This window comes from Anser brachyrhynchus (assembly GCF_964034855.1).
Source record: "Anser brachyrhynchus genome assembly, chromosome: 2".
Classification (NCBI taxonomy): Eukaryota; Metazoa; Chordata; class Aves; order Anseriformes; family Anatidae; genus Anser; species Anser brachyrhynchus.
Window position 1 is genome coordinate 98419880 of NC_137695.1, and position 12693 is coordinate 98432572.

The following is a 12693-nucleotide window of genomic DNA, read 5'->3' on the forward strand; positions in this document are numbered from 1 at the left end:
CCCTATGCCTGGCAGTGTTCAAGAGAGGTTTGAATAATGCCCTCAGTAACATGCTTTCACTTTTGGTTAGGTCTGAAGCAGTCAGGCAGTTGGCCTCAATGGTAGCTGTAGGTCCCTTACAACTGAACTATTCTATAAATAAAAAAGCAAAAGTATTTCCAGAACACCAATACTTTCCACTTCAGCTCTCACACATCTTAGAAAAGGCTCCTTTAAAAGGCAGAGGTAGTGATTTATGGAGCCTGAAAAGCATAAATCTAATTAAACCTTAAGATCTTTGAGTCTTACTACCCATTCTTCAGATTTTTTGAAGTCTCACCAACAGCACAAGTTCCTTTTTTTTTTTTCCCTCCCTTTGGCTTTTCCTTTCTCCTATCCCCCCAAAACAATTCTGTTCTCCAGAATGCTGCCCAGGCACTCCCCCCAAATAGTCAGGAAACTTCCATCTACAGTAGCCACATCTGACTTCTGAACCTGGAACCAGCTATTTTCTCTGCTCAAAAAAGAGGCTGTTTTAGTAAGGCAAAGATTTATTTATCAGTTTTCACGTGTCATGTCAGACCAAATGATATTTACACAACAGTTCAAAATACACAGTATTTGGACTTTAAACAAGCAATTAACTGCAGCCTGTAACAAGCTTTACAAGCAGTATACAAATACTCACTGCTACATAATTCCAGTTAAAAACCACTATCTGCAATGCTCCCACAAGCTTCTATACCTGAAAAGTTTTAGTATATCCTTTCAAGGGGAAGTCTGCAGTTAAAAGAAGGCATATACACAAGCCTATTTAAGGTCATCACTCCAGCTGTCAGTAATTTGCTTCACTTGAAGTATCGTCTGATATACTCTTCCCTAACCCACATGATTCTTGCAATGGCCCTTCTTCAGAACTACTGTCTGCATCATCTCCTGGGTTAAATTCTTCATTTTCTTGTTTGGATTCCTCTAAAGCCAGACTTCTCAATGTCTTGAGATTGTCGGTTTCTTGCCCTGTTAACCTCTGGAAAAATGCAAAGGACAGAGAAAGTACCAAGTTCACACTGAGTAGTAGCCAGTGAAATACCGCATAAAGGATTAAACAACCAAATTTATCTATAGCATTATATACTACAATCATTTTCCTAAAATTAAACTAACACATTCAATTCACTTTTTAACCAGAGATAAGTTACATTAAGTCTAGAATAACTAGAAGACACAGTAACTTCTAGCACTTGATTAACAAACTACAACAAGTTTTTAACCTACTCTGATCTTAAGGCTCAGCTCTGCTGCCTTCTTGAACTAAAGCCTTAGAAATGAACAGCTTACAGTTAATAAGTTAACTACTGAGGGACCACAGGTAGGACCCACTACATTAGCACCTTAAGTCATTTAATTTCTGCCTAAGTTTCACTAACAGTCAGCACTGCCTGAAAACCAAGGTCAGATGGAACAAAGCAGTGGAGTCTTAGTGCAATTTTTTTTAGTTCAGTCCTAACTGAAAGTTAACTTGATGAAGTTTACTTCTTTCTTAATCAAGTAGTTCACAATAATCTTTAACTTAATTACCACCTCCCCGGTCCAATCAAAGTTGAAATAATCTGCCAGGCACTTAGCCTCCTATCCCAGTTGAGAGCTCAATCTGTACAAAAACAACCTCAGTTATCATTTTCCAGGTTCCATGGCTATGTATTTTTCAGTTTCAGGAGCTGTTACAGACAATTTCTGTTTCCACAGGATCAGTGACAAGGATACCTGTCCACAGGGAACTCTGAAGTATAGCAGCTGTGTAGTTTCATCTATACCTTCGGAAGTTAACCTACTTTAGGTCTGCAATTTAAAGTGCAAAATAAATATGTATTTTTTCCTAAACTATTTACTAGCTAATGGAATCAGCCTTAGCTAAATTTTGCACTGAGACACAGTTGTCTTCCAAAACTTTGCTCAAAGTGCAGAAATGTGCTCTCCTGGCCAGTAAAAGCTTAAATTTATATTAAAAGCTCTGTACAAAAACTCAGTGTGAGGTATCAGTTTTCTTACATGAACTTTTTTTTATCCATTATGCGTTTGGAGGGAACAGAATTTCTTTAAATAAACTTTTTAGACCAGTCATTATTTGTTAAAATATCCTTGTTGATTTCTCACATCTTTTGCTCTACAACACTGCCTTTAAGTACCTCAATCATGCTGGTCATATAATGCACATGTTCAGCCAGTGACATTAGTTCTTCGTTCTCTTCCTTTAGGCGGGCAATTTCACCATCTTTCTGTTCAATTTCTTTGTGCAACTGTGTTCAAGAAACAAGATGTTAAAACAGAAGGACAATAGCCGTGGTACCAAAGTTCCTTATCTTTCACTAGCTACCTTTTCATTTTCTTGAAGGACTTCATACAGAGCCTTCCTCCTTTCTTCAGCCACTTCCTTCCAGTATTGAGATGAAGGACTTTCTGAAGTAAGAAGATACAGTAAGTCCATGCCTAGGACTGAACTCCGGAGATCACCTTAAGAAACCTAACCTGTATACAAGTGTTCTTTATACTGCAAGAATAAGAATTCCGTGTAGTGTTTTTCCACAGGATTTGTTGTAAATTTACAATTAGAAACATGAGTTTACAGAAGACAAAAATCCCACACTGTATTAATGGCTATACAGGCTGAGTCTTCTAGAAACTGCTTCAGGCATGACAGCATGCTGTGTTAAGACGGATGGTCACATTTACAACTCCCAGCCTTAACTTGTACTTTATGGAAGACAGAAGTCTTATTCCCAAGTCACCATCCACACTGAACTTCAGTCTCCCATTAAACTCAAGATATTTTATACTGGTCCTGAGAAACTAAGGAGCTTCTGCAGCAGCATACTACATCAAGACAGACTTTCATTTTAACTGAGTCATTTGAAAGCTTGTGGATAAGCTAAAATAATGAACTACTGGACTTCTCAGCACTGCACACAATGAGTTTACGGTAACTGGTATCTGGAACCACTGAACAGCAGACAGATATACTTTATTCACCATACTACAGAGGAAATACCCAGTAAGTATTACATAAAAACATAAAATGCTTATCTAGCTGACAAAGAAACCATGCTTCAAGTTAAAATGCTATGCTCCCATTGGGATATAAGTGGAACAAAATATTTCAAGAATTACCACATACTTTTAATGAGATCTACTGCTTGAATGGCATCATCTATATTCTCATTTTCTTGCTCTTTGTCCACAGGCACCTCAGCTTTACAAGTTGAGGAAGTCAATTTGTTATTCCAGAGTTTCCTTTTGACTGAAGATTTCTTCTGCGTAAGACACACAGGTTTAACTTCTGAGCAGTTTAAAAAAACAGAACTTATTTTAAGTCAGCTTGCCCATAACAACAAGCAAGTCTACCAGCTCCAGTTTCTTTACTAGTTCAAGCTTACAGACAACATCCTTAATAAACATGCTTAACACAAGAAGAGTGTCGAACATTTTTCCTGAAGTACTCCAAGGTAACTAGTTTTTAATATTACTAAAATAGTAAGCCTCAGTGGCTAGTAAGCCACTAGTTAGTGGATTATATGCTTTTTCCATTAAAGTTCAAAAGCATTTCACTACAAGTAGAAATAACTACACAACTACAAGTGATCTTCTAATGCATACCTCTTTACCTCTGCCAACCAGGCAACCTTTTGCTGAAGGCTGAATCATTTTAAGAGTCTGTCTTGGGGCAGCACTGCATGCAGCGTCTGTGAAGTATTTCTGAAAAGACAAACATTGCTTCAGAGGGCTGCCACACTTTTCTACATAAACAGAAACTCACAAGTTTATCATGCGTCCACTACTATAACCCATGGCTCATCTCTTCCAGAAAAGATGATACTTAAGCCTATTTCAAGGCTTGTGCAAAAAAGGGATCTAATCATTTACAGCAGAGATGATCTTAATCATATGAAGTTATGCTCAGTCTCTGCCCTTAGCCTTCATAAGGGAACCTGAAGAAGTCATAGTAGAAATATGACTAGATTTCAAGGCCATTTAAAATGCAGAGGCACGCATACAATATAGCTGAAGCTCCCACAGCTGTACTTGACAACAGCAGCATCAGTCTCTGGGGGGACAGAGACAGAAGTGACTGCTATTGCAAGTTTACTTAGCAAAGGCATTCACGTTACTTTAAGCCATACCCGTTTTTATTACCTATGAACACACCCTCAAGTGGCGCTCATTTAAATAGACATGTTGCTTCAATTATCCACCAAACTGGAGTTAAGGGCTTCCTTGCTTGGATCCAGACAGGCCATTGTTTTGTATAAACAGTATGTTTATCACTTTTCTTGTCATGCATAAATACCTATTTCCTGCATTAAAGATTTCTGATTGGGTTGGTTACATGGCCACCATGGGATAGCAAACAATGGCAGACAACCAAGCAAAAACAGCCAGAATACAATGCCACACCAGCGTGAGAAAGTTACTGATTCACACTGTACTTCGTATGACAAGAGTTCGCCTTTCCCACGGTAGTTTCTGCCACCAATTACCCTGCTGTTGAACTGCAGGACAAACACTAACTACTGTGGGAACAGGAATCACGCCGTGTGTCAGACACTGCTTGCTGCTATTGAGGATTAGAGTTAAGTATACTCCGCCAAAGAACTATTGACCAATACCCGAGTTAACCCATGGCACATAAGTATTTATGTGAAATTACAAGAAGCCTGACCTATCAAATGGCTGCTGTCATTAATACCATAAATTCTCATTACAGTCTCTCTACCCTCATGAGGGAGGGCTATTAGACTATTTTATATTGCATTGGTACAATTCCAATTAGGGTCTACATTTAGCCACAAAACAGTTTTGTACCAAGAGTAAGTGAATTATAAACTTGGGTAACTTCTAATCAGTTATCTCTTAAAAAAAGAAAGTTAGTGGAAACATCAATTCCAAGGCAACTATAGTTCTTTAAGCTGGCTTGGAAAGAAACCTACTTACATACTTCAGTTAAAAGCATGCTCAGGTCAAGATGGATTTAGTTCTAAAAGTTCCTCCCAATAAAGGGTAAAGGTTATAAAGCTTACTTTGCAGAGTCCTAGCAGCTAGACTGATTCGGTACTTGAAATACAACAGGTAGCTGGCATCTAAAAGTCACATGGACAGATAGCAAGCTACCTCAATGTCAAATTAAAACAGCTTGTTGAGCATTTAAAAAAGTAGCCACGAACACATATGCCCGAGCAGGACACAGCGTTCCCAAGCCACACTTCACACCAGGACATTACCCAAGCCAACAGGAGGTAAATCAGGTGGGAACACACTGCAACAGATTCCTCTGCATTCGGATACAAAGCTCGTGTCAGACTGACAGGCCGCTTCCCAGACACTGGCCTGTACAGTGCCTGAACAGGGCAAGTAGTATGTTCTGGGCAACCTTGATGAATTTCATCTTTATGCGGGCAGCCTTGACAAATTTCGGTATGTATTTTCTATTCGTTATCTGCCTCTGTACCTCAGTTGCAACACGTCAGAGCTTATACCTGCAAAGATCCCGATGACTTCTCCGCGTTCAACTTTTGTTTCATTTTGGAATTCATAGGATCACTACAGAGGAAAAAAAAATAAATAAACAGATATAGAGATGAGCACGTTTGGCTGCAACTGTGCTTCAGAAACACCGGAGTACCTCAACACCACCTCAGAAACAGCGTAATTCCGCCACATCGCCTCATAGCCCCTTACCACAGCACTGAAACCCCGCACAGCTCACACGGTTCCCGAGCCCCGGCGGCCCACAGCCGGCTGAGGAGTGCACTTGGGAGCGGGACACCCCCCCCCATGCCGCTGCCCGCCCACCCTGCCCCTCAGGGAGCCGCACACCCAAAATGGCGGGAGCGCGGCGCCCCCCCCCCCACTCCATGGCCCCGCCCCCCGCCGCCGCGCAGCCAATGGGGAGCCGAGCCCGCAGCCCGCCAAGCCCCGAACGCCGCAACGCTGCCGCCCGCCCGCGGCCCGTCCCTAACGGCCCCAGTGCAAGCGCGGCGCGTGCCCAACGGGTGCAGGCCCGAGCGCGCGCGCGCGCCCCCTCACCCGCCCGGCGCCCGCTCCCCGCCAGCAGCAATACCCGCGCGCTCCCCGCAGCGGGCCGCACCCTATAAAGCGGCGCGGCTGCGGCGCCGCGGGTTCCCGCCTCCCCTCCCGTCACGTGACCCCGAGCCAATCGCAGGCCGCGCTGGCCCCCCCTTTTCCCCGCCTCGCCGGCGGAGCCACGCCCCTCCCGCCGGCGGCGCCGGGGCCCCTGTGGTGGCGGGGTGGGTGTGTCGTGAGGGGACCGCTGCCGCCCGCCTGAGGCGTTTTGTTTATCCTAATGTTATCTTCTGCTGACTTGCCACTAAGCATCCGCAGAGTGAAGGTCACACTCCTCGGAATCAAGGTCTCACCGCTAGCCTTGGAAAGCTGTCAATGTTTTTTCCAGGCAGTATTATGAAGTTATTAGACATTATTATAATTACAGGCTGAAGTATTAATTTAGCATACCACCGTCAGTCTTCGGTTTGGAAATAAACTGTATGACACGAGGATGTCTTGAGAGTCGTGGTCTGACAAAAAAATATAAAAAATGAATTAAGAAATCTGTAAACAAGTACAAGGAAATAAAGCTGATCTCTCTTGCATAAACTTGCTCAGTCTCCCGGTGACCCATTTAAACTCTAATTGTCCACAACATCCTCTGGCAAAGTGGTTCCAGAGCTCAAACAGCCATTGTCTGAAGAGCCCCCGCCTTTTTTTGTTCTTTTGAGCCCGATTCCCATAGCTTCACTTGATGTCCCCAGGCCTTGAACTGGAAATGATAACAAACAACCAGCCCTCATCTACCTTCTCCTTTCACAGATCCCCTTCCAGTTCTTTCTCCAAGGTCTGCTCCATCATTCCTGTTCCATCTTTCTGCTCTTCTGGGAGCTACATGACATTTCTTAACCTTTGCCTTTTTAACCACTGCAGAACATTGGTCTGGTATTTTTGTGGAAATGTCTGTCATAACTCTGAGATCTTATTCTGTAATTATGTTCACTTCAAAGCATGTTATCCAACAAGTAAAATTAAGATTTATTCCCCCTATGTATCTTCATTTACTTTTATTTACTATGAGCTTCACTGGCTGTTGTATCCTGTCACAAAATTCCGTAACACCCTTCTGCATTTTTTCACTCAGTCCTATTCCTATTATCTCGAATAATGTAGTGCCATCAGCAAACTGTCACCTCGGTAAGCTTTGTCTTTAAATAAAGTAAGCTTTATGAAGAAAACAGAAATAATACATGAAGAAATGTCTATCTAAATTACTATTGCTTTGTTATAGTTGTAAAAAAAGTGTTCATGCTTTAATTTAAATCTTGTTGATTCTAGAATAAAATTTTAAATTTCCATATTCCAAAACACTAGCAGATATACTAAACTCTGATTAAAGATTGACATAATTCTTTCCAGCATTAAATCTCCTTTCAGAAGGATGTGGTTATGGGTAAAGTACGCATAAAAAAAATAGAAATGATTTTAATATATGAAATATAAATACAACATAAAATATTGTTATCTAACAATATAAATATTCAGCATTTTTAATAAAATACACAGCATGAACTGCATTATATACATTTTTAAAATTATATGCATGCATAGATTTATATGCATGAAAGGCAATACTATTTTACAAAGCGATTTTATGGCCGCGATACAATATATGTAATGCTAACGTTCTCAAGTGAAACCTACTTAAAGATTGCCTTTTCAAAATTCAATTTTAATTTAGAATAAGCTTTTCAGGTAAACTTACAGCTCAGAAGTGGAATAACTGCTTTTGGAAATGTTGATAATTGGAAAGGGCCAAGGTAGTGGGCGATGGTTCTGATGTGACAGTTCTGTTTGTTTGTCCTTTTAATCTGTTCCTTGCTGGAGGCATATGATCTGGAGTTTTTTTACAAAGGTGCCACTCCTTCAATTTATCCAGCTGAAGAACACGTCCTGTAATGAACCGCTGTGTCTCAAGAGTTTTCCTTCTGTTCAGTTTCTTCAGTTTGAAAGCTTTGTAAAGAATCCCTTCACCATTTCAGAAAGAACACTGAGAGCTTATTATTAGAAGCTTATTCATAGTCTAACTGTGGGAACCGGCATAATTATATATAAAAACAAATCTCACAAAAAGGTTTCAGGTTGCTTTTTTTTTTTTTTTTTGGTAATAATTCCCATTTTTGTGACTGAAGGTTACATTTAATTAGGGGTTTTTACCTGAAAAAATCTGTCAAGTCCAAGACTAGCAGAATATACCTTTCTTCAGATTGAGTGCAATATTCTGCCATTTCACCTTGTTTGTTTCATAAAAAATATAACTCGGTGTGATGAATACTCATGACTATTTGCACTTCAAGTGAGCCTGAGCAAACACGCTGAGGTTTCCCATAGAGCTCAGCCAATTTGTTAGATTGTTCGCGGCAGCGGAGAATGTGTACTTTTTAGGGCTTTTATACTGTGTTGCTGTTGATAAATGTTATCGGTTCTTACAGCACATAATGTGTGTGGAAACTTCCTAAGCATTGTACAGCAGAGCTCACTGGAAGGTTTGGACTTAGCTGTCTGAATCAAGTACTGGCAAAATGGTATTTTATTTGACAGTCGTATCGTGCCTTTTGTCAAGGCCTTTCTTTTAATCCACAGAATTAGCAAGCTCTGGGGTACTTAAATACTCTTTCTATTTCTACCCGCTACATTTAACGCAGGTAAATTAAATTGTTATTTTGTATCATGTAAATTACCTTATTACATAAATATCGAAAATGCTTTCCTATGTATTTAATGTATTTAATGTAAACAACTACTGCGACTGTTCTAGATGCAGAGAACTACTGCGGGGAGGGTTCAGGAGACCCAGTGCAGCGCTGCGCCCCTGAAGCATGTGAACATCTTATCTCAGTCCTGCTCTGGGTGCAAGCCAGAGAGTAGGAGTGAAGCCCTGAGGCTGGGTTTTGGATCTCAGAATCAGCAAACAGGAACTGTGGCTCTCGGGTTGCCCTGCTTCCCTTCTCCTGTCTCTTCTGTCCAATAAACGTGCCGTTTATTTTAGGGGGTGAAAAGAAAAGCTGAGAAATCCTGGGCTGCAGTGAATTATTCGCTGCTCTTACCCAACACCTTGCTCAGCTGTCGTCTTCTGAGAGACTTGGCTCCCAACTTGGCATCTTTTGGGGATTCCTCAGAACTCCCCAGAAAGCTCGGAAGAAAAAAAAACAAAAACCGTGGGCATCCTGAGCGGACTGAGCACGCACCGCTCCTGCCCCCGGCCTGCCGGTGTGCCTCAGCGTGCCCGTGGAAAGCTCCCCTGCCATCCATCCCCTGGGTGACACTAGGTGGCAGCGTGGCCCCGCTTTGACCAGCGCTTCCCCACCCTCGCAGTGCCGGTTCTGTGGCGTTACCTCGTGTTTACGGGTGTTTTGGGTGTTAACTCGCGAGTGCGTGACCTGTCTTCTTTTCCCTAGGTTTCCCTGCATCCTGGCAAAGCAGGTTTTCTATAATGGCCGCTGCTGTAAATTAAATCTTTCCAGAGAGTTTGCAGTTTCTTTCTGTGTAGAAGACAAGATTGTCCTGTTAATAGTGATCAATCCGAGGGGAAAGATTAAAAGAAAAAATCTACATCTCACCTTCTGATTTTTTCCTTAGTACTGTGTGAGTTGCTAAGAAATCCCATAAAGGACAGTTAGGTCCTAATCTCAGTGATGTATTTACCCGGAAAAAAACACCATTTGCCTGCTGCTTTAAGATTTAAAAATGAACCATTCCCTACAAAGGCTAGGAATTGATTAATCTAAAGCTAATTCCAATTCTGTTGACTGACAGTACTTAGAATACTGTTTTCAGACTCAATAATTAAAGCAAGTTGTTTCAAATTTTACTCTTGTGCTCGCAAGCACCTGCTGAGCAAACACAAAAACTACATTGGAACATAACTACCTTTGTCATGCTAGTGCACCTGTCTAATGAAGACAAATGCATTTGCACAGCACTAGCTGAGAACATAAGTTAAAAATGACACAGCAGAGTAACAAAGAGTCGATTGTCTTTCAGACATCAAAACACTTTGTCCGATGGAATTTGAATCACAGGTTTGTGTACAAATTGCAGGCAGAGACCCTTGCTTTTAATATGCAGTCCAGATATTCTCAGAATAAATGCTACAGTTTTAGAGATGAGACATGTATTTCTTAAACAAAACCAGACCCATGCTGTTTAAGAGATCCTGACCACCACACTCAAAGAGGCAATTGTCTGTGTGCCCATGTTTGGGGATGCTGTCTTCTCAGCTAAGGTGCTGAGAACCTTTAGCTATTTTTGACATCATAACTGCACATACTCAGCACTCCTAAACAGGTCAGAAAAGCACAAAGCGGGCAAGTGAAAAATGAAAAACAAATAATCGTCTTTATTTATATATATATATACAAATATAATTATTAAGATAGAACAAACCCATCAAAAAGTAGGTGTAGTTCAGCGAAGTCAAGGATCAATACCTCACATGCCCAAGAATGTATGGTCCATTTTATGACCAGAGTCCTACAGCTAGAAGGCGGGACGCAGGGAAATGATGAATGAAGCTTAATGCTGCAGCAATAGCTGTGCGGTGGATGCACAGTTGTCCACAGCATGCTGTAAGGAATGTTTTCCACATCAAACATTGCCATTTCTCTACACAAAAGCATTCCTGTTATGCCTTAGAAACTAATGTTTGCTCTAAAGATAGAACAGAGTGAATTACAGTATTCTCTGAAGTACATGAAAGAGTTTTAATTGCCACTAATTTGTCTTGTTTGAATTTACAAAGGAATACTAATTTATTTTTGCCTCATGCATAAGCATTTGGCACTGAATTAATCATAGTTCTGTGTTTGAAGTGAGTAGCTTCAGGGCTGATAGTACTTCTAACATATGCGGCCAGTACAATACAAAAGGGAAGTATAAACAGAAAGATAGCAGGCTCCATCTCATCTCCTCCTATCTACGTCTGTAATTTATATATCAATTTGTTATAATCCTTTAAAAAATAAAACTAATTATTAAGTTGGGAATTTAAACCATTGGCATTAGAGTGCAATCTTGCCCACATGCTTATAAGTAAACTTTTAATTCTGAAAACAGGAAATAGAATCTGAAATCGTATCAGTTTTGAAAAAATAAATAACCAAGGTGTTTCTATAAAGTCATCAATCCTCTTTAATTTGCAGAAAAGCCCACAACGTATCATGTAACCTAAATGTGAAAAAGTACAGTGCTTAACTTCACTGAAAACAGCAAGAAAACAGTTAAATGGAGAATAGAAATACAAGTTTATCACAGCAGAAAATAAAACATGTATATATAAGCAACCAACTCTTTCAGACTTGCAGTGCTTCTCAAAACTACATTTCTCAAACATCTCTCTATCTCCCTAGGAAAACTATAGCAATAATATGTTTTTGTGACAAGGTCTTTCCTTCACGGGCAGCTGTTGGCCATGCTGCCTGATTCTGCGTTTCTCCAGGGTGACAGCTGAGCACTGTCAGCCCTCTGCTGCTCGACAGAAGCCCCTGGGGATCTGCAGACATTCGATTCCCAAAGGGCTACAGGACTACAGTGACACAGTAGCGAAGTCCTTCTCACATTGAGTGGAAGAAAGACGAAAGGACACCAGCTCATTTGTATGTGCAGCTTTAACCAAGCTGACCCAGGCCACTGACCGTTTAGCTCAGCCTGGATTTTACATGCACGAGAAACACAATTTTTTGCTGTGCTAATGGGATTGAAGCCTAAAAAAGAACTATCACGTATTTTGCATATACTGCCACAACCTACTTGTCGGGTTTGTTTTGTATACCACCCACATTTCTGCCTCCTTCCCTTCATGATGAAGTTTATACTGATTGAAACAAGATTTGAAGAGAGAGGCAGTCTCTCATTAGACCAAATGACACAGTTGTAAAAAACACACTGGCACACAAGCACACAAGCCTCTTTTATAAACGATACAAAGTTGCATAACCACAAGGAAGAATAACAATATACAATTGTCAAGAAAATTATACAATTGTAAAGAGAACTGTACAATTGTCAAGAGAATTATAGATCAATATCATTTAAACATTTATTTTGCTAGGTCTTAACTCCCGTCATTCAGTAGCAGCAATGCTACTTAAGTAATAATGTATGTTATTTTAACTAAGATGTCGATGTATTATTTTTCTACTTTTTTTTTTCTACTATATGAGCTGTGCTTTTTTATACTATGTAATATACTTTTTCCTACTCTAAGAGCTTCATCGTTGTGCACTATGGAGAGAAAGAAGCACAATGTAGGACAAGACAGCTATTACTTATGGCTTTCTTAGTGCAGGTATTTCTGTGCATATCCTCATATGTATGATAAACATATTTTAGTTGTTCGGACTTCTTATTTGTGTAAATATTGCCAGGATATCTTTACTAGCCAATGGACGAGAAGAAAAAATCCTTCACAGAGTTTGGTAAGGGAGGCATACGAGGAGGAGCAGCAATCTATGCACAAGCAACTCAGAGCAACTTTAGGCCCTATCCCCTTCTGAATTTCTGTGAGAGGATTTGAGCGGCCTCTCGAAAGCCCTCAAGAAGAAACACTGCTCTTGTGCCAGCACGACATTCAACACAAATTTTTGGACTCGATCCTTT

At 40.7% G+C, this 12693-nt stretch overlaps 1 protein-coding gene across 5 annotated transcripts; it reads right to left on the reverse strand.

Annotated features, from left to right (window-relative positions):
- Positions 1-512: 512 nt before the first annotated feature.
- Positions 513-6197, reverse strand: GMNN (geminin DNA replication inhibitor). 5 transcript variants are annotated; one of them, XM_080580572.1, is made up of 7 exons: positions 6119-6197; positions 5508-5571; positions 3631-3729; positions 3152-3287; positions 2354-2436; positions 2166-2276; positions 513-1006 (listed from the first exon to the last, which is right to left on the reverse strand). In XM_080580572.1, the coding sequence occupies exons 2-7, from the start codon at positions 5562-5564 to the stop codon at positions 815-817; spliced, it is 678 nt and encodes a 225-aa protein (XP_080436698.1). In that variant the 5' UTR covers positions 5565-5571; positions 6119-6197; the 3' UTR covers positions 513-814. The 5 variants fall into 5 exon arrangements, with proteins under 5 accessions (XP_080436698.1, XP_080436697.1, XP_080436696.1 ...); XM_080580571.1 differs by having other exon boundaries at positions 6092-6172; XM_080580570.1 differs by having other exon boundaries at positions 6058-6142.
- Positions 6198-12693: the final 6496 nt, after the last annotated feature.

Excerpts from the sequence above, each read along its gene's own strand:
- GMNN (XM_080580568.1), bottom strand. The coding sequence starts at position 5,807 with ATGGGGGGGGGTGTCCCGCTCCCAAGTGCACTCCTCAGCCGGCTGTGG. Across the intron at positions 3,730-5,507 it reads AGTCATCGGGATCTTTGCAG|AAATACTTCACAGACGCTGC; the intron begins GTATAAGCTCTG and ends TTGTCTTTTCAG. Across the intron at positions 2,437-3,151 it reads AGCAGTAGATCTCATTAAAA|AAAGTCCTTCATCTCAATAC; the intron begins GTATGTGGTAAT and ends TTCTTACTTCAG.